The following is a 26,644-nucleotide window of genomic DNA, read 5'->3' as shown; positions in this document are numbered from 1 at the left end:
TGAGAAGGAGAGACTCCACAATGTCCCTGGGCAGCCTGTTCCACTGCTCTGTCACCCTCACACGAAAGAAGTATTTCCTCATGTTGAGGTGGAACCTCCTGTGCTCCAGTTCATGCCTGTTGCCCCTTGTCCTGTTGCCCCTTGTCCTGTTGCCCCTTGTCCTGTTGCCCCTTGTCCTGTTGCTGGGCACCATTCAAAGGAGTCTGGCCCCATCCTATTGATACCTGTCACTTAGATATTTATAAGCATTGTTAATGTCCCCGCTCAGTCTTCTCCTTTTCCAGTCTAAGGAGGCCCAAGTCCTTCAGCCTTTCATCATAAGACAGATACTCCAGTCATCTTTGTTGGACTCTGCAGTAGTTCCTTGTCTTTCTTGAGCTGGAGAGCCCAGAACTGGACACAGTACTCCAGGTGGAACCTCAATATGACAGAATAAAGGGGGAGGATAACCTCCCTCGACCTGCTGGCCACACTCCTCTTGATACATCCCAGGATATCAGTGGCCTTCTTGGTCATGAGAGCAGATTGTTGGCTTGTGGTTATCTTGTTGTCTACCAGGATTCACAGGTCCTTCTCTGCAGAGCTGCTTTCCAGCAGGTCATTCAATTAGCGTTTCCTGTTGTCTTCTTCACTTACAGTTGGCAGTTCCTGATAACTGGTAGCTGTATATGGGGGTGTTGGATAAGTGTTTGTCTTCCTACGGTTTGAGTTTTGAAGCCAGTGTCAGACCTCACCTAGTGAAGCCTCCTTCGGAACCTTCTTGTGGTCATCAATGGGCTCTCAACTCAAAAGGAAACATCTGCAGTATCTGATCCTGCTGGCTCTCTGACTGTGTCCTAGCCAGCACAACCCACAGGCAAGCACAGTGAAAGTCTGTGTGGAAGCCTCCAGATGGGGGGAGAATTTCAGTACATGGTGATAAAGATCCTTTGAGTTGAAATTTTACATGTCTTCCAGTTCATCATGTAGGGCTTTTAGTCATCTTGAGGCCAAGCCTTCAAAACTGTCTTGAATGGTCATATTCCATTACTTCTTGGAATGTATTCTGGAAAACCCTTTTGTTAGAAACTTGTGGTATTTAACCTCAGTCTGTATTTGCACCTGAAATTTCTGGGGGTTGTATCTAAAACTTGAAAAAGTCATTGCAAACCCTTGGTCATTGGGATGGGAAGAGTCCCTGAAAAAACTTAAAGGATTTGGGCCCAGGTGCTGAGAAACACACAGCTTGAAGTCAAGCCTATGAGCATAATTTAAAATGTCTGTTCAATGATTATGTTCAGGAAAGCTTTAATAATAAACTTTTAATCATAGTTGTATTCCTGTTCTGGGAATAATTAATTGCATAACTTAGTCTACCTTCACTTTAAATAACCAGTTACATTTGAGGATGTTTGAGTTGGAGTTATATGAGGGGTGGCCACAAGTCCATTTCATTTTGGAACCTTTCTAAGTGTCACTTTTGTGAGAAGCAGAGTGGCTTTGTGACTTGTCAGGGTCCTGACTGCTGTATCTGTGGTTGGGAGTGGGGGGATGTCAGAGGGAGCTATGCTCTTGTAAATGATCCTCCTGACTCAGTTGCTACAGAACAGTTGATGTTGGCTTTGACCTGCTTGTTTTCAGATTCAGCTGCTAATGTGCTCCATACTAGTCAAGCATGCCGGCTATGAGCATGAGCTGTGAGATCATTTGCTGTGGAGTTATAAAGCCTTTGGTTGAGAGGCTCTTTGGTCTTCAGTTGGAATTGGTATCATGATTTGCACAGGGCTGCAATTTTTGCAATGAGCAACAGAGCAATTTATGGTCATAGCCTTGTTTCTCTGTCTGTTAAGGCGAAGCTTAGCTGAGTGATGTCCAGTTTTGTGTGGAAACTGAATGTGGAAGGTGGACTTTTCTCTTGCTTGGGGAATTAGAGTAGTAGGAAAATTCAACTTGAATTTAGTATCCCTGTTTCTAAAGCTCTTGTTCCCAATCTCTGTTTTCATAGGTGTGGATCGTGTTGATGTCCTGTCTGAAATCTGGGATCATTATTTTACAGAGACTCTTCCTACCCTCCAGGCAATATTCTACCCAGTCCAGGTAATTGTAATTATAATTCCGTCTTCAGTTAACTAAGGTAATGTAACTGTAATGTCTGCTAAGGGCACATGGAAGCTTCTGTTCCAGCAGCATTGTTTGGCCAGTGGCTAAGCAGGTCTTAAAACCTTTAGACTAAATCTGGGAGGAAGTAGTTTGCTCAAGTCAGCATTAACAGTGTAAGAAAGACTACTAAAATCTACTGGGCATGCACAGGCTGAATTTTTGCTCATTTGTCTGCCCTCTGTCTGTGCTTAGATAAGCTTGAACACTGAAGATATTAGACTATACCTTGTCTGAACTGATGTTCTGGGTCATTTGTTTTTATAGTTCTTCCATTTTTAAATACCTAGGACTCTGTTGGTACAGATGACAACCCTGACAACTTGTCTTCAGAGGGACAAACCTGAGGACAGATCAGGAGCAAACGTGTTTAACTCACAGTAACTATTTTTCGAGGGCTTATCTCCTAATTGTGCCTTTGGAAAATCCTCTGTTGGATTTTTTTGAAGTTTCTGTAAAGGGGAAGTAAATCTATGGGTAGAGGAATAATGACCAATTTTATGTACAACCTGTTTACCCTAGGTATTTTAAAAACTGAGTATCCCATCAGAAGTGTTGAGCTGTTTTGGTCAGTGTTACCATGCCAACCCTTATTACCTCCCCACCCTATTTGGGTTTTTCTCTTACATCAAAGAAAAAGAAAATATACCTCGTAATGAGACTGACTTTCTTGGAGATGCTAGCCTTCATCCTCTTGACTTTTGCCTCTTCCCAAGACATGCCTTCCAGAACCTTTCTGAATTAGTTTTCCCTTTGAAAGGCGTCAGGTAAAGTTCCAAGGTTGCCCTTTTCCTGTAATCCATTTCCTAAAAGAGAAAGGACTTATGTGAAGACAAGACACTAACCTTTCTACTGTGTTTATTTTTATTCTTTCCTTGCTGCAGATGCTTAAAGGTGAGTGTTTGGCAGGTAAAAACTGCAAAATTGTAATATCCTTCCTTACTCTCCTTTTGCAAATAATTCTCAGCCATGGAGTGACTTAATGTATTTAAGCAGGGGCTTCTCTGCATTGCAGCTACCTGTGTACTCTGGAAATAGCTAAGCTAGCTGTGTCATTCTCACTGGTGCTAATAATTCTGCCACTTATCAGAGAAATCTTGTTTTCTGCTATGAAATGTCTCTAATGAGAAATTGAACCAAAGTGCACTTTCAGGTGCAGCTTTTGGAAGTAACTTGGTGGTAGTGGTGAAAGTGTGACTAGAGGCTGTTCAAAAGCATAACTTTCTTACTGTATTTGTCTTGTGACTCTGCCATTTTTTCTACAAAAAATATTTCATAGAAACTGTGAAGTTAGGAAAGTATTGCCATTTTACAGATGAGGAACTGAAAGGTAACAGGCAGCATAAATAAAGCTTTGTAGGCACCTAAGTCCTAAACAAATGTATGAATTTAAATGGCCTAAATACATCCAGGAATTTAGCTCTGAGTAAGCTGCCCTAGGCTACAACGGAGAGAGTTGCAGGTGCCTCAGGAAATAAGAAATTGCTCTTATCTTGGGTCAGTACTTCAATAACAAGAGTGGGCCCTTCCTACAAGTAGGGAACTGTATGTACCTATTTATACAGTGTGTCACCATATGTGAAGAGAGCTCACCTAGCAAATCTTTCACCAAGCTGTCATTCTTCATGCACTACTCTGGTAAATGAGAAAGTCAATTTGTTGTTCATTTCCCACTCTTTGCTGCAAATATCAACGTGATTGTATTTGATTGTGCTCTTCTTTGATCCCAGCAACTGCCCATTCAGAATGAAAGTAAGTCAGCTGAACTTGTGAGTGTATTTTACCAAAGATAGTAACTAGAAGTTATTTCCTATCTTGGCTGAGTATAAACCCAAGGCTCATAGCTGTTGCAGAAATATGACCTTTAAGCAGTTGTGTTGGTTAAATTGCTGTACAGAGGGAAACTATGTAAACAGGTCACTGGCTCTTGTGTTGTTGCAGCTGTTGATGTAACTACTTGATGGAAAAAGAATAGTAAATCTTATTTTGTTTGGTACAGCAAGATGTTTGCATTTTGAAATGTGGTATGGAGCTAAGGGGATTAAACTGCATGATGTAAATAAAAAGAGTGTAGCTGCCAAAATATAGTTCCGAGATATGTACTGGTCTTTTCTACATCTCCATGTTTTGAAACACACAGTGATGGTTTAAAAGAGCGAGGTGCTTTTATTGTGGCCAAGCTTCCCTTGAGATTATTGGCTTTACTTCGTAACTACATACTGTTAATTATGACATTAAAGCCATTATGGATTAATGATTAACTGCTGTTAATTCCTTCCAGCTAAGTATTTGCCATGTTGAGTGTGTTATGGAGACCATAAAATTGTTCCAAAACAGACCATGGGGCAGAGATCAATGTGTTGGGAAGAACACAGGGAACTCCTCAGTCTGGAAAGTACTGGGCAGGGCTGGGAGGACACTTTCTGCTTTCGAGCTGCAGTGGGGCAAGAGAAAGTCGTGCAGATGTTAAGCATAGCAGAGGGCAAAGATGTATCCAAAATGTCAAACGGACTCCAACTGTGTTTAAATATGCCAAGAAGCGTTGCACCATCTTATCTGTTCAGCCTATTCATTTGTGTTGTTGATGTAAAAAAAGAACTGGGAGGCCATGGAGCGCCTTGCAGTGAAAATCAAAGCTGTTGCTTTTTTAAATGAGCTCTGGTACAAGCAGTCTAACTTTTGCTCTAGCCTAAATCCTAAAATCCATAATGAACCGAATTGTGGATTATTGTCATATCAGCAGGGTCTGAAGTACAGACATTCTCTGTTTTCTCAGTTCTGAGTGGCCAAAGCATGAGCTTTTTCCATCCTGGGCTTTGGATGTTTGTCACCACATCAGATGGTAGTTGGGTTTCATAAATACATAGTCTTTTGGTGAAATACAGACATACTTTTGGCTCCTCTCCAAACATAGTGGCACCTCAAATGAGATGTTACTCATTTCAGCATTTGTGTAGGACAGAGACTGAGAGGAAAGTGAGCAAAGAGCACCATGAATCCTCAGCCTGGGCAGCTGTGGGGTGCTTTGCCACAGCAGCAAAGGGCAGGATAGAATCTATCTGTGTGTGAGCAGATGTATGTTGGTGCAATGCTTACATGCCCCTTTACTGAATCTTTTGCCTTGTGTGTTTTTTAGGGTCAGGAGATGACTATACGTCAGATTGCTCTTCTTGGCTTCAGAGACTTGGTCTTGCTAAAAATAAAGTTGGAGGAAAGTCTTCCTCTGATTCAGACAAAGCTCCCAGCTTCCATTGTCCAGATGCTGTTAATTCTGCAGGTGGGAAGACTCTGCTCTTCTTCATGACTTCCCTTGGGTATCTCGACCTCATTGAACTAATATGAACCCTGGAAAGGAAAGTGGGGAGAATAGAGTGTGATGAATTGGAAATAATGTGTGCAGCAGTAAATGTAGAAATGAGAGCTGAATTTGAATGTTCTAAGCTTTCCTGGGAACAGATAAAGATGTTGCCATGAAAAGGCATGAAAAGTTCTGTGTTTTGGTGTTTTTGGTTTGTTTTTTTTTCTTGGTAGCTCTTCTTCACAGCTAGGAATAGTCTCAGGACTCTGTCACATTAATTAATATCTCTCGGCTTCTCTGAATGCCTCTTTGTGTCCTAGTTCTCCTGGCTTCTCACCTTTGCAATGACAGAGCAAGTCTCCATCAAAGTGGACTGTGGAGTTTGAATAAGCTGTGGCTGCTGACTGCCCGGCACTGGGCCCTTGGCAGGCTGGGAAGCTGAGGAGTGCCCATGAGAGGAGGAATACCTTTTGGCAGCAGGCAAGAGGCTGTACATCTCCTGAGGGCCTCTCCCAAGTGACCCAGACCTTCTGTGAGGACAATCCTCGTTATCCAGACTTAAGGAGAATGTTTTCCAAGCATGCCAAATGCAGCCCCGTATACCAGCTGTTTTATCTTTTTATGTCACCAAGCCTGACAGTCCTGCAGAATATGATATTACATGAGGCTGTTGGGGTTGCTCTGACTTTTACTTTCTTCTTCAATGTGCTGTGTAATAAGTGGTGAGGGATGAAACCTTCTGAAGTACAATCAAAATTGCAAAGAGCTAAGCTGGTATTCCTGTATGCGTTCTCACAGTTCTAATGTTCCCAGAGACCCATACTGTAGTAGCAGGAGATACTAAAGTGATACCTCAATTTCCCTGAAATATTGTAATAAAAGAATCTTTAGGGCCAAGAGGGTCTCAAAGCAATGCAATTGAGTAAGAAAAGCTTATTGAGACTTTGCAGGAAGTTAAGTCTGTGAATGCTTTCTGAAATTACTGTTAAATTATCTACCATCTTCACAGCTGTAAACTGAAGTACAAAGGATGCTTTTTCAGAAGTTCAGTCTAGGAAATGGGAAGTGCTTTACCCAAGATTTGTTAAGATTTTTCTACAAAGAAGCATTTCCTGGTAGAACTGCCCTGGTATAATTATATCACTGTAGTTACACTGTGCAAATCCTCAGTGTGAGTGTACCTTGTACATTTTATCCCTTGGTCATAAAGACAGCTAGCTGCTTGATGTCCACAGGGTTATGACTATGACTTGAACAAAGAGGTTTACTTGAATGACACCAGGACCTCCATTTGGGCCTATCAGCTGTGCTTTTCCAAGTGGTCTTCTGCAATGGTTTGCGTATTCCAGTGTATATTCCATACTTGGCAGGCCCCAAGATTTACTCAAAAATCTTACTTAAAACTATGTAAGGGCAATGTTGACTTTTTATGTTTGAATTTCAGAGTGTCCATGAACCTACTGGCCCCAGTGAGGGCTACCTACAGCTGGAAGAACTGGTTAAGCAGGTGGTGTCACCATACTTGGGTTTATATGAGGATCACAGCTTCTCTAGTAGCACCTGCTTGCTTGGTAAGACATGCACATTGTACAGAAGCTCTTGTTAGAATGCACAAGTTGATTAATATGAGGCAGTGCACATTTGTGCTAGAAAAGGAGACAGTGCGTGATTCTATAAGACACAGAAATCAGAGGCTCAAACATCCTTGAGAAGGTCCTGATTAATATATTTCTCAATGTAGAGTTTTGTGATGGGCTCTATTTTCTGTGAGTCAACTATTACTGACCCACCACTGTTAGTGCACACACGCATGTGCAAAGTCTTGCCTCTCTCTGGAGATGAGCTGGGTTTTAGAACTCCCTGGTCTATGCCTGATGTACTGCTCTCACCCTGGTGATAGTCTGCACCTGGTCCTTTTTGCCTGCTCTATGTCCCTGCTTGCTGGCCTGCTTCGGCTGTCCAAATTCCCATGCTTGCTGCTGCATCAGCCAGCCTTCACAAATAGCAAAACTGTTGGATGCTTATTCTGAGGGATTACAGGTTTCTTTTCGCATGAAGTCTTCTTTCCATTTGAGGACTCCTTTTAAAAAAAATGTTTATAAATAACTGTTTAAACTGTAAGTCAGTGGGTCTAGGTGAGAGAACTGACACTTTATTTCAGGAAGGGGATGCTTATAGTGGAAAATCTTTTCACACATAATCTAGGAGCTCTGCTTACATGTGTGGCCACCCAGAAGAGACTGGGTAGCGAAGGAGGGGGCATAGTGATACTGATCTGATGGTCAAGATTATTTAAACAGAATAAATGAAGAAATCTCCAGTCTCCCTCTTTTTTTATAAGCTTTAGCTTTGTTGCAAATTGTGGCAAGCTGGAGACGTACAATGTGTCTTGTACTACACCTTAGCAGGACAAGTAAAAACATGGTCTTGCAGTAGAAGAATTTACTATGTCTCAGATGATCTCTGCCTCTAACAACCTTACAGCATCACTTTAGGCAAACTGTGGCTCAGCAGCTTTGCTCTTGCGATTGTTGAGCAGTTACATACCTTTCATGCAAGTCAATGTGGTTATATGGTTCAGCATTGATTAACAGACCTGATCCTGAATCTAAATCTAGACCACATTTTGCCCTGAAAGTTGAGCTTTGGAAGATTTGATTGTTTGGCCATTTATGGCCATCTGCATGCTGCTGAGATAGTTTGAAGGCAGCTGCCTGACCTATACTGAAGTTTCTAGCCCTCCTGGATTTCCACCAGCTGAACAAGGCATTAGTGTCATTGGAAAAAAAAATCACATGAACTGACCTTGTAAATTTTGTGCCTTAAAATCACTCTATCAATTATTTGTGTGTATTTCCTAGGTGGCCTTTTGCCCCTGCTTGACCCTGTGCAGAAGAGGAAAGAAAGAACTTCTGTTTGCATTATGACATTGCCAGCAGAGAAATTGGTATTTTCAAAGTGCTGCTGTGGTGGTGGTTTACTTTTCTTAAATCCCATTTCTAGTCAGATGTCTTTCTCTTCCTCTCTCCATATTTCTGTCACCATTTTGCTTTCACAGAACCATTTTCTTCTCTTGCTAGGCAGCCTGTACTTATAATGGAGCCTTGTAGGTTCCCTGCAGTAGCTTTTTGGAAATACACTGTAGGGCTTTTAGTACACTTACATTCTCAATGTATGCTGTGGAGGCCCAACTGCCCTCTGTTCTGAAGTCTTCAAGACAAATGATTGTGGAGAAATGTGACTGAAGGTTTCTGATCACAGCTGTGAATACAAATAAGGCTTCAGCCTGCGAGGCTGCTGTATTATAAACTTGGTTTAAAGTGAGAGAGGAGTGCAGCAGAGGTAGGTGTGAAAGGAGACAGTGCCGCTCACAGAGGGGATTTGTAGAGGGCAGTGTCCCCACCTGTTCTTCTTTTACCACCATTCATGCTTTGCCCATATAAAGTAGCCATAACCTGCATTACAAGGATTGACTATGCTGAAAGGATCCAGTCATCTAAGAAACAATGTTTAAATTTGGAACAGAGAAGAAAATTAAACATTTGCCTTATTCCTCCAGTATATTAAACCTAACATCACTGCTGATTTGAGTTTGCCTGAAAAAAATCCCTGAGAAACTCCACCCAGAACACAAGTTCCTGGCCATAATGCACCAAAAATAGAAATAAAATTTCTAGTTAAACTATGCATGACAACTCCCTTAAGAGACTGTCTTTAGTGGCCAAGAAAGCAAAGGGGGAAAAATAAAGCCTCCAGTGAATACTGGACCATTCCTGTGCTGCTGTGAAGCTAAGTAATTCTTGTGGCTATATCAGATAAATTTTAAGCACTTTGTCCTTTAACCTTTTTAGTCCTTCCTCCACTATTCCAACTTCTGTGAAATTTTATGGCCAGGGATTGACACAGATGATGGTCGAGGTTATCAAAGGCACTCAGATACATAAACAGTTAGGTTTCCAAATCCAGCAGTGAAGTGCTAGCATTGTCCTGGTTAGTGGGTAAAACTGCTGTAAGAGGAGCTGGAGGGGATTTTTAGTAATTTTCAAAACTGGCCTTTTCTGTCACTTGGTTGCTGAAGCATGCAGTGTCTGTTTGATCAGCACAGTTATAGTCTCAAAACTTCGTGGTGAAAAGAGCATGGTGAAATGCTGCTATTTCTGGGATGGAAAGTAACAGCTTGACTGTAACAGAATAGAAGGAAGAAGAGTTAAAGTTTAGTTTCTCCAAAATAAAGTGTGCATGGGGGATAAAGTGCTTGACTATGTGCAAAATATGCCATTTGAATGTTGACTAAATGTGAGTGTATTTGTAGCATAAATTTGCTTATGCTGGTAACCAGCTGCTTGGTTTAGGCAAACAGCAGCACAAGCCCAAGCACACACTGCCTGCGTGTCCGTCCAGATTCTGTGGTGGGTTTGTAACCTCTGCTCAGTTCTGAAATCAGCTTATTGCAGAGTGTCCAGGTTACAGTAGCTACTTCAGTATAGTTGGACTTGGGGCCTTTGCTTTATTTTTGCATACAGGAAGTGGTGCAATGCTCCTGTTTCCATGCTGATATAGATCTGAAGTGAAGAGTGTGGTCTTTTGAATCACTGTTGGCATTTCACTCAATACCAGCAGGTTGATAATCTTACCATAGGCAGCTCAAGGATGTGACAGAAAAGGACCTTAGGTTCTCTTTGCCTGTTCATGGGAAGGCAGGGTTGCCAGGCTGGGCAGGAATAATTTTATATTACTGCTTCCTATATTTTCATGGTGGGCTTTAATCTCCCTGGTTATCAGGCATGGCTCTTCCAGCAGCACTAAAAGTTTATGCACAGAACTGGCACTTTTTTTCTGAAGGGAATATTATTTATCTCTTAAGTGAACATCAGGCCATGGTTGTGATTTTAATTTTTCTTGTTTATCCTGGCTTTTGGGAAGGGCTACGGGAAGGGCTACAAACTGTACCTGTTTCAATAAAGCATATTTTAATTTTTAATATATTGTATGGAAACACAGAAGAAGAGAGACCTTGCCTGCAGCTGTGGTGTTTGGAAAACCAGCAGTGCTTTGCATGGCTCAGTTCTTTTTATCTCTTTAGACCTCTTGGTTAGCTAAGACCTCTCCATAGCTGAAGCCACTGAAGGTTAGATGTAATATAAATATTGAATCACAGAATGGGGTAGTGCAATGAACCATTAATTAAAGAGGCTACTGAGAACTCTTTCTCCTCTCAGCTCAAGTGCTGAACTGCTCTTTAAAGGTGTCTGACTTCCTAATGTAGACAGGAGATGGGTAGCTCAATGCATTTAAAGATGTCAACCTGAGCCAGTCACATGGCAGGCATATGACTAACCCCACCACTACAATCTTCTCTCTTTTGGTATCAATAATTCACTTTGTTCACAGAAGTCAGAAAGGAGGAAGCTCTGATAAGTACTAGCAAAGGTGGAGAAGCAGCTATTGCTAATGACATCAGTGGTATTTCAGTCTTCTCTGTGCCAAGGTAACTTTCCAAGACCTGAGCGAGGGAAGCAACAAAACACTAATGTAATGCATAGGGTTTGATTATACTGCCTGCTGCCGGTGGACCTGCAATGAGGGATGCACAGTAGAAGGATGGTTGTGGGGCTCCTTCCTTAAATTACTTTTTCCCCAATGTCCTTCAACACGCTGTGGCTTGAGCCGCAGGTAACACCTAAAAAGTAAAATTACAGCCTCAAAAATAATTTGCACATATTCTTAAACATGAAACAAACTATTCTGAATGAGTGTGTTACTGGCAGCAGTATGATGCAAGTGTTTTTATAGTTTGGCTGCTGCCGGTGCTAGAGTTTTGACTGCTTACCCATTCATTCCTACAACAATAGAGTTTTTCTGCTTTTGTTCCTAATGCAATTTCCAAAGCTTTAATAACCTGCAGTGATAAGTGCTTTGCTTTGCATCTTCTTTCTCTATCTTAGAATCATAGAACAGGTTGGGTTGGAAGGGACCTTAAAGATCATCCAGTTTCAACCCCCTGCCATGGGCAGGGACATCCCACTAGATCAGGGGGTAGCAGGCAGTGACCCCCACCTCCCCTCAGACAACACCCAACCCCCTCGGCCAGGTGATGTGAGAGCAGCTCAGTGGCCAGATTCCCTCAAAATTACTTTTTAGGACACCGGTGGGCTCACTGCCTCTCTGCTGCTGGAACTGTCTCTTTCAGAAAGACTGTATATGGTAAAATGTGAAAAAATACAATGCGTATTGCATTATGCTCTGCAGTCTTGGTGGAAGTGTTTTATATGGCTTAAAGGCTTCCAACTTTATCAAATTAGACCCTGCACTTCAAGGAAGTTGGTGAGAAGCAGAGAGACAGGTAGGGAATAGCTTTATCAGCTGCTTTGGGGGTAAACCATGAGATGTTTAATACCACGCGGCAATGCTGCATGGCAGTGGAAGACTGTGTTTGAAAAGTAACGCTGTCCTATGCAACCTGCTAGGGGAGTGAATTACAGCAAGTTCTTACAAACTCAGGCCCTTGCTTTTCTTGAAATTTTCAGTGTCAGAATTGAAATGATGCTTCATGAAACTGGGCTGGGTACTGTGCCTTGGGTTTGAGTTTTAAACCAGGCATTTTTACCTCTTAATGTTTTTGCCAAACAGGTCGTAGGCCCTGCACCCATCAGTTCTGTGTCATGACCTTCACCTGTGCTCTGCAAGTACTGCCTTCCTCTTCTGAGTCTTTCTCTCTGGGCTGTTGCTGTGCACTGTTAGGTGTTTCAGTGTCTAGTCCCAAAATCAGACAAGTTCTGATGTAGATGAAATGTTCTTTATCTTGCATAATCTTTAAATAATATAATGGGATAATGCCAGCAGATCTCCCTTTCCTTAGGCAGGTGGTGAGTGAGTGCTGTGTAAGCATCAGGAGTTTCTTATTTACACCAGCTAACAGCATCTCCTGAGAGAAATTTTCAAGATGAAGGGTTGGCAACTAATGTGCCAGCTGGATGTCTCGTTGGGCCCTCGTGTTGCTTTAGTGTTACTGATTTTAGTGAACCTGGATGTGAGAGCTCCTGTTCAGTCCTCACCGCTTTGGGTAAGAGAGGAGACCATCAGGATGCTGAAAAAAAGTCCCTTTGGTGTATTCCTTTCATTTTTAGTTCACTTCTCTCACAGGCAGCAGCAGTGTTGCATTACAGCAGGATGGGAGGTATCTCCTTAGCAGAGGAGGGGCAGACTTCCTTTCCAAACCCCTGGCAGTATGTGCTAATGAGCACCTGACTGTTCTCCAGTGGTACTGAGGTGGGGTGCTCTGTAGCCGCATATTGAGCTCTCTGTGTTCATTGAGCTAGCCTAGCAGTCTGGGTGATGCTTTGTGCCTTATTGATGTTCTTGCTTCCTTTTTCTCTTCCAGAGAGGCGGTATTCCAGATCCCGTCCTAAGACTGGTGTACTGAATTATTCGTCTCACATGGTGATGAGCCATCAGCCCAGCGAGATGGCCCTGACTCCACTGACAGAGCAGGAGGGTGAGGCTTACCTTGAGAAATGTGGTAGCATCCGTCGCCACACTGTTGCTAATGCTCACTCAGATATTCAGCTCCTGGCAATGGCCTCCATGATGCACACAGGAATGGTGATTGAGGAGTCAGACAGTACTGACAAATGCCTCCTCCTGCAGCCCAGTTTTAGCCAGAGGCAGTGCTCCAGTGAGCCGAGTATTGCTGATGGTCCAGAGGGAGTCCTGGCAGCAGACAGACAGGACACTGGAGAGCTGAACTGCACATTGGTCAGCTAGAAGAAGTCTTGCTGAGGAGAGAACTGTATACACTAAGGTGGACAGTGTCTTGTTATCCCTGCTGGAAAAAAAAAAGAGGAAAAAAAAAAAAAAAAGACTTCTGTCATCATTGAAACGGCCTGAAGTGATCTTATCTCTCTTTGGGAATGCTTTCTAGATGTGTTTTTCTTGCCTGCCTGGGATCATAGTTGATGGAGATATCAGGCTGCTCCCAAATGAGCACTAAGGGCTACAAAGTTTTTGCTGTTGAACAGTGCAGTCTTTCTTCCTCTACTAGTCCAAACCCTTTGGCTTTGGGTTTCCTTCTGTTTCCTTGGTGTGGTACAAATTAACCTCTTTCTGCTTTTCTCCATCTTTCCTAGCTTTGTGCTACTTGTTAGCTCTATTCCTGTCACAGAAAGTTCTGTGCTAAATGTTCTCTGCTTCTCGCACTGGGGTGGTGATGGCTGAGGACTGCCTATTTCTCTTTTAAAATGGAACTCAGAGATGAAACTACTTGTGTTCCGCAGAAAGATCTGCTCAGGTGGCTTGTAACAGAAGGAGATCCTTCACTTTTTCTCCATGGGTGCGGATGAGAAGTCCAAGTCCAAACAAATCAGATGTTTTTTTCCCCAGACCTGATGTGAACCGAGTACACACAGAGTCTCGGTTCAGTACGTCATATGTACTTTATTTGACTCCAGTCTGTATCTTTTGGGGGTGTTGGTGTATATTAGTTGCAAAAGTTGTAGGTGTGTAAATTGAGGCAAAAGATAATCCTGAGCATCCTGGCATTTAGTACCAATTTGTTTTCAAAATTTTAGTGGTGAGAGGGCTACAATGAAAGGAGAAATCTAAATGGTTTCCTTTAGGAAGGGGATGCTGGGCAGAGTCTGCAGTTGTGCTGGAGACATGAAAGGTGCTTCTCAGCACTGGGCCACCATGATTCCAGACCAGGAGGTGACAAACAGGATTTAATCCTTAGGCTGGTCTGGTACTTTCAGCACTTGCAGACTTTGTAGACAACCAGTAGGGATGTAGAAAGGAGTAGTGTCTTGATAAGTATTCATGAAGTGCTCCTGACCTCCTGTGGTATCTGGCTTGGTACAGTGTTTCTTTTACAATAAAGCAAAGGCTCCTTTCAGTCTTAGTTTTTGTTTTTATTTTGAACATTAGGAGTGGGTCCAGTCTGCAAGTGTCTGCTTTGCAGTATCACTTAATACTCAAATGCTGCTTCTATGGGAACAGAACCAATCTGTTTGAGCACTCCCCTGGGATAATTACAGGCTTAGAGGTAAACTGAAATGCTGCCTTAAATGTCAAATCACATTAAAAATATGGATATAATTCCACTGCCATTCAAATCTAGTCCCTGTGATAGTGACTGTAAATAAATCTGTATTGCCAAGGAAACAGAGGGTTAGGGTGAGGCTTCGGAATGGCTTTTTGCATGCTATGACTTTAACTGCAGAATTTGCCCTGATTCTTCTGGGCATTAAGCATCTTCAGCTCTGCTGGCTGCACCAAAAGTACAGCTCCAACCTGTGAGGATTTGGTCTTAGTAGCACGTGTAGCTAAAAGAAAGCAGATTGCTATTCGGTAATGAAGCATCAGAAATACCAACCATGAGCACAAGTCGTACGGCCTTTGTAAATGAGAGTGTTGCTTTGTCTGCTGTGGTTTGCAGAGGTTGAAAGAGATACTTGAAAGGGCCTGCTTTTTCTTGCAGTTGTTTAAGGCACCCTAGCTATTGGCCTTTGTGGAAATGCTGTGTTTTGATCACAGGCTGTGGATGTTCAAGAACAGAGATTTAATTATGCTGAGTGCCTCCTCTTTGGAGCAGGCACAGTCCACTGGAGGCCAGGAATCACAGAATCACTAGGTTGGAAAAGACCCACAGGATCATCGAGTCCAACCATTCCTATCAATCACTAAACCATGCCCCTCAGCACCTCATCCGCCTGTCTTTTAAACAGTTGTAAAGAACAATAAGGTCTCCCCTTTCCACTCAGGAGAATGTGTGCCTGTCCAGTCCAGATGCTGACAGTTTCCTAAGCAGAATGCTATGAGAAACTGTGTCAAAAGCTTTGCTGAAAGAAGATGTGGCTTTAAGTAATCTTCCCTTCAGATAGATGCTAGGATAAATTGCCCTTCTAGTCCTAAACTGGACTCTGGGCCAACTTATTTGTTTGCCCCAAGGTGGCTATAAGTTATGATGGGGCTTCAGAATCTCTGTGGTGACGGCCGAACCTAGTAGACCATGCTGGTCTCACCTTCACATGGTCCCTCTAGCACAGGGCAGATGGTGGCATCCTGGTCAAAAGGAATTTATTTGGCTTGCAATGATTTAAAGCCTCCTATTGGTCACAATGAGGCATGTAGGGAAGTGATCAGCTTGCAGCATTTCTCTTGGCTTTTATGAATGCTTCACTTCTAATTTTCCTCTAACCTATTGGTCTTCTGTAAATACCCAAACTATTTGGTTTAGTGAGCAGTACCCTCTTTCATGGTGAAAATTAGAATGATTTATTTATTTCCTGACATGTTCTTGGATCATCTCTAGGACTAAAAGGAATCCTGTCCTGATTTTAACTTGAATTTCTTTTTACATATATATGTACAATTTGAATTGTTTTGATTTTGTCTGTTACATTGCAAAAATTTGCACCAAGCCACTCTGAATTGTGCATTTCCCCTGTTGTTTTGGGTTTTAGGGAGAATTAAAGCTGGTGGCTTTAATTTGTAAACTGAAGTAAACAATACTTGTTCTGTAAACCACAGTGAGAGTTTGGTCATAAGCGCCACTCCTACAGCATTGTGAGGTGCACAAGACTGCAACCGTTGTCTTTTACAGGCAAACTGGGTAAACCTGGAAGTGGTTGGCAAGCTGTGCCCTGCAGCTTCATGTCAGCAGCGCGAGGCTGGCATTGAAGGGCCATGGGCGCAGACCTGTGGGGGCAATGCTGAGTGGTTGCTCTCCACTGAGGATGCTCTCAGCCAACAGAGGCTAAGTCCCCTAGAAGCAAAGAGTAAAGACACTGTCCCGAGGACAGAGCTGGGATGTGAAAAATGCTTGCATTTTGGATAAAGGGTTCTGGGTCTAGGGTTGTACTTCTTCGCCACTCACTATGTCAAACAGCCATGACAGGAACACAGGGCAGGTCTTTTCCGCCCTTATGGTCATCCACTTGTGAATATCTCGGGGAAGAGCATATAATTCTTTTAGGGAAGCTTCTTAGATCGAATGCTCATGCTTCCTTGAGTCTTCTCTGGCCGCGCTTTCACTTCAAGCTGCAAAGCAGTAACAGGAATACGTTTTCGTATAGGCGTGGGAATTGGGAACTAACTGTGTGTTCTAAGGCATTATTGCTAAATTAAACAGCTTGAAACATAACTCCCTCAAAAAAAAGACGCTGGCATGGAGTACATATGCTTGTTAGAGTGTTCTCTGGCAGCACGGTCACTGCAAGCTGCAAAGCATGACTAACAGAATGTTTTAGTATAGGCTAGTGAATTCTGACTTAACTGTGCCTATTAAGGTGCTTTAGGAAAATTGAATAACTCCCGCAGAGAAGATGCTAGCATGGAATGCTGCTGCTTCTGAATGTCTTCTCTTATTGCACTTTCACTGCAAAGCACGACTTATAGAACTTTCAGTGTAGGTTTGTGAACGGTAACATCACCGTGGCTATTAAGGTGTCACTTCAAAATTTTAGAGCGTTAAGCACAAGTAGCGCCCGGAAGCTGCTACGATCAGATGCTGGCTCTTGTTAGAGTCTTCTCAGATAGTGCTTTCACTGTAAGCTGCAAAGGACGATTAACAGAACATTTCAGTATATAGGCTAGTGAATTCAGACTTAACTGTGCCTATTAAGGCTCTTTAGCAAAATTGAACAGATGGAATCATAAATACCACATGTTGCGCTTTCACTGCAATCTTCAAAGCACTAACAGGAATACATTTTCGTGTAGGCTTTTGAACTAGACTTAATTGCGCGTTCTAAGTCCCTGTTGCAAAACTGAATATCTGGAAACATAACACCCACAGGGAAGATGCTGGCAAGGAATGCAGATGCTTGTTAGTGTCTTCCCTTGTGTCGATTTCACAGCAAGCTGCAAAGCACAACTAACAGAACATTTTAGTCTAGGCTTCAGCATTGCAACATCAATATGTCTATTGAGGTGAAACTGCAGAATTTTATAGCTTTAAACATAAGTACTGAAAGGAAGTTTTTAGGATCAAATGCAACCACTCATTAGAGTCTTCTCTGGTGGGGCTTTCACTGCAAGCTGCAAAGCACAAACAGGAATACGTTTTCTTATAGGCTTGTGAATTGAGATGTAACTGCGTTCTAATGTGCTATTACAAAATGGAATATGGGGAAGCATAACTCCTGCAATGACGATGCTAGCATGGAATGCAGAGGCTTGTTAGAGACTTCTCCGGTAGCGCTTTCACTGCAAGCTGCAAAGAATGACTAACAACGTTTTATTACAGACTAGTGAATTGTGACTTAACTGTTCCTAATTAAGAAACTTTAACAAAACTGAAAGCTGGAAAATTAAGTCCTGCAGGGAAGGTGCTAGCATGGGATGCAGATGCTTGTTAGAGTCCTCTGGTAGCACTTTCACTGCAAGCTGCAAAGAACGACTAATGGAACGTTTTAGTATAGGGTTGTGGATTGTAACATCTCTATGTCTGTTGAGGCACCTCTGCAAAATTTTAGAGCTTTAAGCGTAAGTGCTGCAAGGAAGTCGTTAGGATCAAATGCTGCCGCTTGTCATAGTCTTCTCATGTACCGCTTTCACTGCGTGCTGCAAAGCACGACTATTGGAACATTTTACTATAGGCTAGTGAGTTGTGATTTAGCTGTGCTTAGTAAGGCGCTTTAGCAAAATTGATTAGCTGGAAATAACTCCCCAGGGAAGCTGCTAGGAGCGAATGCTCCTGTTCGTTAGGGTCTTCTCATGTAGCGCTTTCACTGCAAACTGCAAAGCACTAACATTTTCATATGAATTTGTGAATTGAGACTTAACTCTGTGTTCTAAGCTGCTATTTCAAAATTGAATATCTGGAAACATAACTCTCGCAGGGAAGCTTCTTGGATCGAATGCTTATTCTTCCTTAAGTCTTCTCTGGCTGTGCTTTCACTTCAAGCTGCAAAGCAGTAAAAGGAATACGTTTTCATATAGGCTTGGGAATTGGGAATTAACTGTGTGTTCTAAGGCATTATTGCTAAATTAAACAGCTCGAAACATAACTCCTGCAAAAAAATAGACACTAGCATGGAGTGCACATGCTTGTTAGAGTCTTCTCTGGCAGGGCTGTCACTGCAAGCTGCAAAGCATGACTAACAGAACATTTTAGTATAGGCTACTGAGTTCAGCAACATAACATCGTTAGTTGAAATTAAGGTAATTATCAGTAATTATGATTAACATGAAATATCCACCAACCGTATTGCATTTAACAGCTTAGCTATCTGTATTTTTTCCCAGATATGAGTCAGTCTGCTGGCTATGTTTTACCCCTTAAAATTAATTCCATTTTATCAAAATGCAGCCAATTCACTCCAACCCAAACTCTTCTATAATTCTATGATTGTATGATTCTATGATCAGAAGGATAGAGCACCAGCCGTGCAGTTTACAGGCCTAGAGAATTGGATTGGTTTCATCTGGAGAAGAGAAGGCTCCAGGGAGACCTTACTGTGTTCAGTATCTTCCAGTGTCCAGACCTTCCAGTACCTGAATGGGGCTTACAAGAAAGCTGGGGAGGGACTTTTTATAAAGGCATGTAGTGACACAACTGGAAGAATGGCTATAAATTGGGGAGGGGAAGATTTAGACTAGACATCAGGAGGAACTTCATAATGGGGGTGGTGAGGCATTGGAACATGTTGCCCAGGGAATTTGTGGATGCCTTTTTCCTGGAAGTGTTCAAGGCCAGGTTGTATGGGGCCTTGAGCATCTTGGTCTAGTGGGAGGTGTCCCTGCCCATCGCAGGGTTGTTGGAACTGGATGATCTGTAAGTCCCCTTCCAACTCAAACCGTTCTATGATTCTATAATGTTATATGCAGTAATAAAACTCATTCTTACTGTAAAACATAGCAGAGAAATCGTATGCATTTTGCTCCATTAATGTGCATCTCAATTTTTAACTGAAGAATTGATTATGCATAATTTTTATTAACTGAGAACTGTACAGTTTTAGGTAATTTCATTTCAAAGATTATAACCTGAGATTTAAGAATGTGTACATTTTACTGCAGTAATTAAAAAAAAACCCGACCAATCCACTTTCTTTCCATTAATTTTTTTTGTCACCATTGTCTTGTACTGGATCAAAAAGGGAAGAAGAAGATAAGAGTAAAGAGAGCCTGAACCATGCAATATGTATAATTGCTTTTGCATTTTCACCCACTTTCTGACTTATAATTTCTTTATGTACCCAGGCCTGGGAGGGATACACAGAAAAAAACTATGTAAAAAAAGGCTAATTTATATATGTTCTGAATGAAAATGACAGTGCTTGAGACTACATGTTGTGTTCTTTCAGTGTTTCCTTTCAAAGCTTGTCCATTGATTTCACATTTTACAGCAGTCACAATATACAGCCTTGATGTAAGCCCCTGTCAGTCTGTGTTCTTTTATGCCTTTTTAAATTGACCATTGTTTCCTGCTTCTATCACTGAGACTCTCTGTTTTATAAAATTTGTTTATAGTGGTTCAAGTCTAATTCCCATATTATAGGCTTGTGTCCCATCACTTTAGATTTAACTACATTTTTGATTGCAGCCAATCAATTTAATTTACATTCAGCTATATCTTTAAGGTTAATTGTTCTAATTTCATCAAGATATTATACCCAAATATACTCCACAATACACAGAGTTATTTATTACGAGTGCTAGGTGAGCATTTATATTCATAGTTTAATAATTCTGTGTCCAGGCCGTAGAGAATATTTGAATCATAGAATCATAGAATGGTTTGGGTTGGAAGGGACGTTAAAGATCAACCAGTTCCAACACTCCTGCCATAGTCAAGGACACCTCCCACTAGATCAGACTGCTCAAGGACTCATCCAACCTGGCTTAAACACTTCCTGGGATGGGGCATACACAACTTCTTTGGGAACCTGTTCCAGTGCCTCACCAACCTCGTCATGAAAAATATCTTCCTAATGTCTAGTCTAAATTCTCCTCCTTCCAATTTAAAGCCATTCCCCCTCAGCCTATCACTACATGCCTTTATAAAAACATCCTTCCCCAATTTCCTTGTATGCCTCCTTCAGGTACTGGGAGGGAGCTAAAAGGGGTCTCCTGAGCCTTCTTTTCTCCAGGTTGAACGATCCTAACTCTCTCAGACTGGCCTCATATTGGAGGTGCTCCAGTCCTTTGAACACCTTCATGGCCCTCCTCTGGACCGGTTCCAACAGTTCCGTATCCTTCTTATGTTGGGGATTTCAGAACTGGACACAGTATTCCAGGTAGGTTCTCATGAGAGCTGAGTAGAGGAACAGAATCACCTCCCTCCACCACACTTGTGATGCAACCCAGGATACAGCTGGCCTTCTGGGCTGTGAGCACATATGACTGGCTTTTGTCAAGCTTCTAATAAACCAGAACCCCTAAGCCCTTCTCTGCAGGGCTGCTCTCAGTTACATCATTCCCCATCCTGTATTGAACCCAGGCATTGCCCTGACCCAGGTGTAGGACCTTGCGCTTGACCCTTTTGAATGTCATGAGGTTCACAGAAGCCCACTTCTCCAGCTTGCTGAGTCCCTCTGGATGACATCCAGTCCTGGAGTGACAACTGCATCACTTGGCTTGGTGTCATCTGAAAACTCGCTGAGGGTGCACTTGATCTCACTGTCTATATCATTGATGAAAATATTAAACAGCACTGATCTCAGTAGAGACACCTGCAGGACACAATTTGCCACAGATCTGCATCTAGACATCAAGCTGTTGACCACTGCTCTGTGAATGTGATCATCCAACAATCTCCTTATATACCAAACAGTCCACTCTTCAAATCCATACCTCTTCAGTTTAGAGAAAAGGATGTTGTCATGGACTTTGTCAAAGGCTTTATAAATATCCAGGTAGATTACATCCATTGACATTACTAATGAGCTCACTTGCATTGGTGATCATCACATCCAGTATTAGCATCCCCTCAGGTAAGGGTGTTTATTCCCTGGATTAAGAAGTTATCTTTGATGCAGTCAAAGAGTCTCCTGGATTGCCTATAGCTTGTTATGCTACATTTCCAGCAGATGTTCGGGTGTTTGGAGTACCCCAGTAGGACAAGAGCTTTCAAATTTGAAGTCTCCTGTAGCTGAAGGAAGAAGGCATTTGGTTCCAGAGTCTTCCCTAAGGTAGGTATATGTCTAGTTCTCCGATTTTGCAGAGGTGCTTTAGTACATCACAATGAGACCTTCCTCATGATTTTTTTAATGTTCATGGGAATCTGGAGGGGTACCAGTTCACTGAAAGCTTGCAAATGTCCCAGTCTTCAAGAAGGACAGCAGAAATGATCCCAGTAACTACAGGACTGTCAGTCTCACTTCAGTGCCTGGTAAGATCATGGAGAAGGTTATTCTTTGAGCTACTGAAAGACAACACAGTCATTGGTCCCAGCCAGCACAGGTTCATAAGGGGAAAGTCCTGCCACCCACCTAGTCGTTCAAGGGAAGCCAATTGATGTAATCTTTCTGGATTTCAGCAAGGCCTTCCATACAGTCTCTTGCAGTATCCTCCTACAGAAAATGTCCATCATACAAATGGATAAATACATTACCTGAGTGGTCAGGGTCAAAGAGTGACTGGGGTCACATCAGGCTGGCTAACAGTCACTAGCAGAGTTTTGCAGTGATCCTTCTTAGGATCAGTACTCTTAAATATCTTCATAACTTACCTGCATGTAGGACTCGAAGGTTTACTGTATAAGTTTGCAGGTGACAAAAAACTGGGAGGAACTGTTGATACTCTTGAGGGAAGAGAGACCCTGCAGAGAAATTCAGATAAATTGGATTGCTGAGCCATCAACAACTACATGAAGTTTAACGAGGGCAAGTCTCAAACCTGGGGATAAGACCTTTCCTTCACTGATGTATAGTGATCTATGCATCAAGGATGTTAACAGAGCCAGGCTGTAAAATTGGAAACATCTAATGATTGCTCCTTCAGGCAAGTGTGAGGAGGGAAGTCTGGTGCTCGTTAAAAACTAGTCCTGCTATCTCTTTCACTGCAAACAACAAACCATGATTCAGACTGCAGAGCCCAGCTCTAAAGTTGACACATCCAGTCATTTCTCCCGCTGGAAGTGTAATAGCACTCAAAGCTGCTGTTTGTTTCTTCCTTCTCCTGGTAGAGCTTTACCTGCAAACAGCAAAGCACAAAGAGAATAATGCTCTAGTTTGGAACGGTCATCTGTGGCTCGACTCTGTTCAGTAAAGCACGGCTGTAAAATTTGAGACATCTTGTCATATGTCTGGCAAGGAAGCTGCTGGAACTTAATGCTTCTGTTTGTTACTTCTTTTTCCTCATTGCTGTTTTACTGCCCCGTCAACACTGGGAATAAGCCCTTTGCTTCGCTGATGTATAGTGATCCATTGTGTCGAGGATGATAAACAGAGCCAGGCAGTAAAATTGGAATCATCAAAAGATTTCTAATGGATATTAATGTTGTGCAATTACTGAAAGCAGTCTTTGGGAACGTATTGGTGATATTTTCTATCCCTTTGTTATACCAAATTAAAGCATAGGTGAATGTCAGATCAACCGATCACAATCAGGTGGTTTTTTTCTCTCTTAAAACTTAAAATTGCTGCTCAAAACATGTATTTTTATCTAAATAAATAATGCATTTAACAAATTAAAATTATCTTTGTTGATTCAAAGAATATAAAACATTACAGAAAAGCCACAACAACAACTTGAAAATGAAAGGTAAAAACAGCTGTTATTCCATTTGCTAAAAGTGTGTGTATGCCAGTTCCCATGGATTATAACATGACCTCATATTTGGCTTAGGAGGATTTGTGATGCTGTGTGCCATGGTCTACATGTATGTCTCTCTGAAGAATATCAATCTTTCTATACAGTTTTGAACGTCCTTTTTTCTGTTCAGCACTGCACATTTATAATTTCGTGGAAACATTCTAAATGTTACTCACTCTACAAAAAGAGAAATTCACTGTACTAAGTACTTAAACTTGGCAGAAGTGGTTGTTATTCTGGATAACTTAGTCAAGGAACAGAGTGATGAATTTCAGTTTCATGAATGACCTTAAGTGTAGAAATTCAATACAGCAGTTTTATGCCACGAAAGTGGATAAAAATAATGGTAAGAATCTCCACCAGGACATTGAATTTTCTGTCTTCAGTGGCTATGTAGACAGGTTAAATATCCCTAGTAGCCAACTAAATCTATTCAAGCTGGTTTTTATCCACTGAAAATATAAAATTCATGTATGTTTCATGCGGTGATATTTGTATCCTCTGTTCTGTTCCCTGATGAGCATCAGATACTGGGTTTGGACAAATTGTCCTGTCTGTTCTCCATGGGACTTCAAGATTTGCTGCACAGTCTTTTACCTTTTGGAAGAGGAATGAAAAATAGTCTGATTTGAGATATTTGTGTGGTGATTGTGGCATTTACCTGGACTGCAGGACAGGAGATTCAATCACCTCAGCAGTAAATATGCCCAGATACATCCTAGGTGAATGGTCTGACTACTAGAATGATATGCAACAGATGCCCTGTTCTCATGATCCTTTGTTGAAGTAACTAACTCTACTGATACTATTAGTATTACAACATATAGAATTGAGTATGTTTATATAATAATGATAGTTGTGAGGTCCTCTAATTACAGAATGAATGCTTTGTCAAATGACTGCATTTTCATTACTAATCTCTTCATCCTTCTTAATAACTTATACAAAGTTATGATCAAAGAGGAGGTGGTCAGAGCCTTGCTAGCCCGACTAGACACCTAGACACAGTCTATGGGGCTGGATGGGATTCATCCAAGGGTATTGAAGGAGCTGGCGGATGTGCTGGCCAAACCCCTTTCCATCATCTTCCAACAGTCCTGGAAGACTGGGGAAGTCCCACTGGACTGGAGGCTGGCTGATGTTGTGCCCATCTACAAGAAGGGTCAGAGGGAGGGCCCAGGGAACTATAGGCCTGTCAGTCTGACCTCAGTGCCAGGGAAAGTCATGGAACAGGTGATCTTGAGTGCTATCATGAAGCACATACAAGAGAACCGGGTGATCAGGCCCAGTCAACATGGGTTCACAAAAGGCAGGTCTTGCCAAACTAACCTAATCGCCTTCTATGACAAAGTGACTCAGCTGCTGGATGAGGGAAAGGCTGTGGATGTGGTCTTCCTGGACTTCAGTAAAGCCTTTGACACAGTTTCTCACAGCATTCTGCTTCAGAAACTGTCAGCCTCTGGCCTGGACAGGCGCACACTCTCCTGGGTGGAAAACTGGTTGGATGGCCGGGCCCAGAGAGTGGTGGTAAATGGTGTGAAATCCAGCTGGAGGCCAGTGACAAGTGGGGTTCCCCAGGGCTCAGTGCTGGGTCCAGCCTTGTTCAATGCCTTTATCAATGACCTGGATGAAGGCATCGAGTGCACCCTTAGCAAGTTTGCAGATGACACTAAGCTGGGTAGAAGTGTTGATCTGCTGGAGGGTAGGGAGGCTCTGCAAAGGGATCTGAACAGGCTGGACCGCTGGGCAGAGTCCAATGGCATGAGGTTTAACAAGGCCAAATGCCGGGTCCTGCACTTGGGGCACAACAACCCTATGCAATGCTACAGACTAGGAGAAGTCTGTCTAGAAAGCTGCCTGGAGGAGAGGGACCTGGGGGAGTTGGTTAACAGCCAACTGAATATGAGCCAGCAGTGTGCCCAGGTGGCCAAGAAGGCCAATGGCATCTTGGCTTGTATCAGAAATGGTGTGACCAGCAGGTCCATGGAGGTTATTCTCCCTCTGTACTCGGCACTGGTGAGACCGCTCCTTGAATACTGTGTTCATTTCTGGGCCCCTCACCACAAGAAGGATGTTGAGGCTCTGGAACGAGTCCAGAGAAGAGCAATGAAGCTGGGGGAGGGGCAGGAGAACAAGTCTTACGAGGAGTGGCTGAGAGAGCTGGGGTTGTTTAGCCTGGAGAAGAGGAGGCTGAGGGGAGACTTCATCGCTCTCTATAACTACCTGAAAGGAGGTTGTAGAGAGGAGGGTGCTGGCCTCTTCCCCCAAGTGACAGGGGACAGGACAAGAGGGAATGGCCTCAAGCTCCGCCAGGGGAGGTTTAAGCTGGACATTAGGAAAAAATTCTTCACAGAAAGGGTCATTGGGCCCTGGAACAGGCTGCCCAGGGAGGTGGTTGAGTCACCTTCCCTGGAGGTGTTTAAGGCACGGGTGGACAGGTGCTAAGGGGCATGGTCTAGTGTTTGATAGGAATGGTTGGACTCAATGATCCGGTAGGTCTCTTCCAACCTGGTTATTCTATGATTCTATGATTCTATGAAAATGTAAGATGACTGGCAGATGTTCAAAATTCTATTAGTAAATCAAGCCAAGAGTATATTATGCAGATGTTCTGCTCAAGGGACTGTGGAAATATATGCATTACTGAAATAGTCACATTGTTCTGTTAAGTTGCTGTCTAAATATTATGAAATCAATATACATACTTAGTAATGCATAAACGCGCTCCCATTCCATCCCCTAGAACTAATATTTTATTTTTCATTTAGGAAACTCAAAAGAACATTGGGCCAAAATATTGCCTTACTGCATGATTTTTTGCCAAGCTTTTATATATATTTTTGATCCAATATATAAAATAAAAATCTAACTTTAATAAAACACTAGATGTGGTTTTCCTGGTACTTCCAAGGACAAGTAAAATTTACCTTATCACAGCAATTCATATTTATTGTAAGGCCTGATGCAGAAGTGATGAAGTGAATTTAAAAAAAAACCCAAAACATATGAACAGAATATACTCCTGAAGAGTTTGAGTGAACTGTTATAATAGTGCTATTAACCTTGAGTTAAAGTAGAAAACAAATAAAAGACAAGTGTTGTTGCTAAGGTTTTAGCCAGATTCAAATAATATTTGTTTTGGCCATAGGAAAAGAAAAGTAGCAAACCTGGAAATAAGAGTTATTGTTACAGTTAGAAATAAATAGATATAAATAAGATTAGTGAAGTAGTTTAAACAAAATAGCGAAGAATGGAATCAGTCCTGCATTATGACTGTGAGGTTATAATTGAAGGCAGGGGTTAGACGTTTTTGAGTTCCTTCCTTAGTTTCCTCTGTTTACGCTTTTGGATTGATTAGCTGCTTCTGTTTCTAACAGGGATGTAGTGTCCACCATCCAATTTAACTTCAGTTCTCAAACAGAACATTTTGAACATAAAACATTCTGAGGGGTCTCA

At 42.2% G+C, this 26,644-nt stretch overlaps 1 protein-coding gene across 4 annotated transcripts in view; it reads left to right on the top strand.

Annotated features, from left to right (window-relative positions):
* The window catches only part of PRR5L (proline rich 5 like), a 37,270-nt gene extending 21,313 nt beyond the window's left edge, over positions 1-15,957 (top strand). For 3 of the 4 annotated variants that reach the window (XM_069858121.1, XM_069858120.1, XM_069858119.1), the window contains 4 exons: positions 1,985-2,076; positions 5,273-5,413; positions 6,879-7,005; positions 12,816-15,957. In XM_069858121.1, the coding sequence (XP_069714222.1) occupies positions 1,985-2,076; positions 5,273-5,413; positions 6,879-7,005; positions 12,816-13,198 (743 nt within the window). In that variant the 3' untranslated portion in view covers positions 13,199-15,957. Of the gene's footprint in view, positions 1-1,984; positions 2,077-5,272; positions 5,414-6,878; positions 7,006-12,064; positions 12,639-12,815 lie in introns of those variants that run through there. The other variant, XM_069858122.1, reaches the window with a different exon arrangement.
* The last annotated feature ends 10,687 nt before the right edge of the window (positions 15,958-26,644 follow it).

This window comes from Phaenicophaeus curvirostris, chromosome 5 (assembly GCF_032191515.1).
Source record: "Phaenicophaeus curvirostris isolate KB17595 chromosome 5, BPBGC_Pcur_1.0, whole genome shotgun sequence".
Lineage (NCBI taxonomy): Eukaryota > Metazoa > Chordata > Aves > Cuculiformes > Cuculidae > Phaenicophaeus > Phaenicophaeus curvirostris.
Note: the sequence above shows the minus strand (reverse complement) of the source record. Positions and strands in the feature narration are given on the sequence as shown.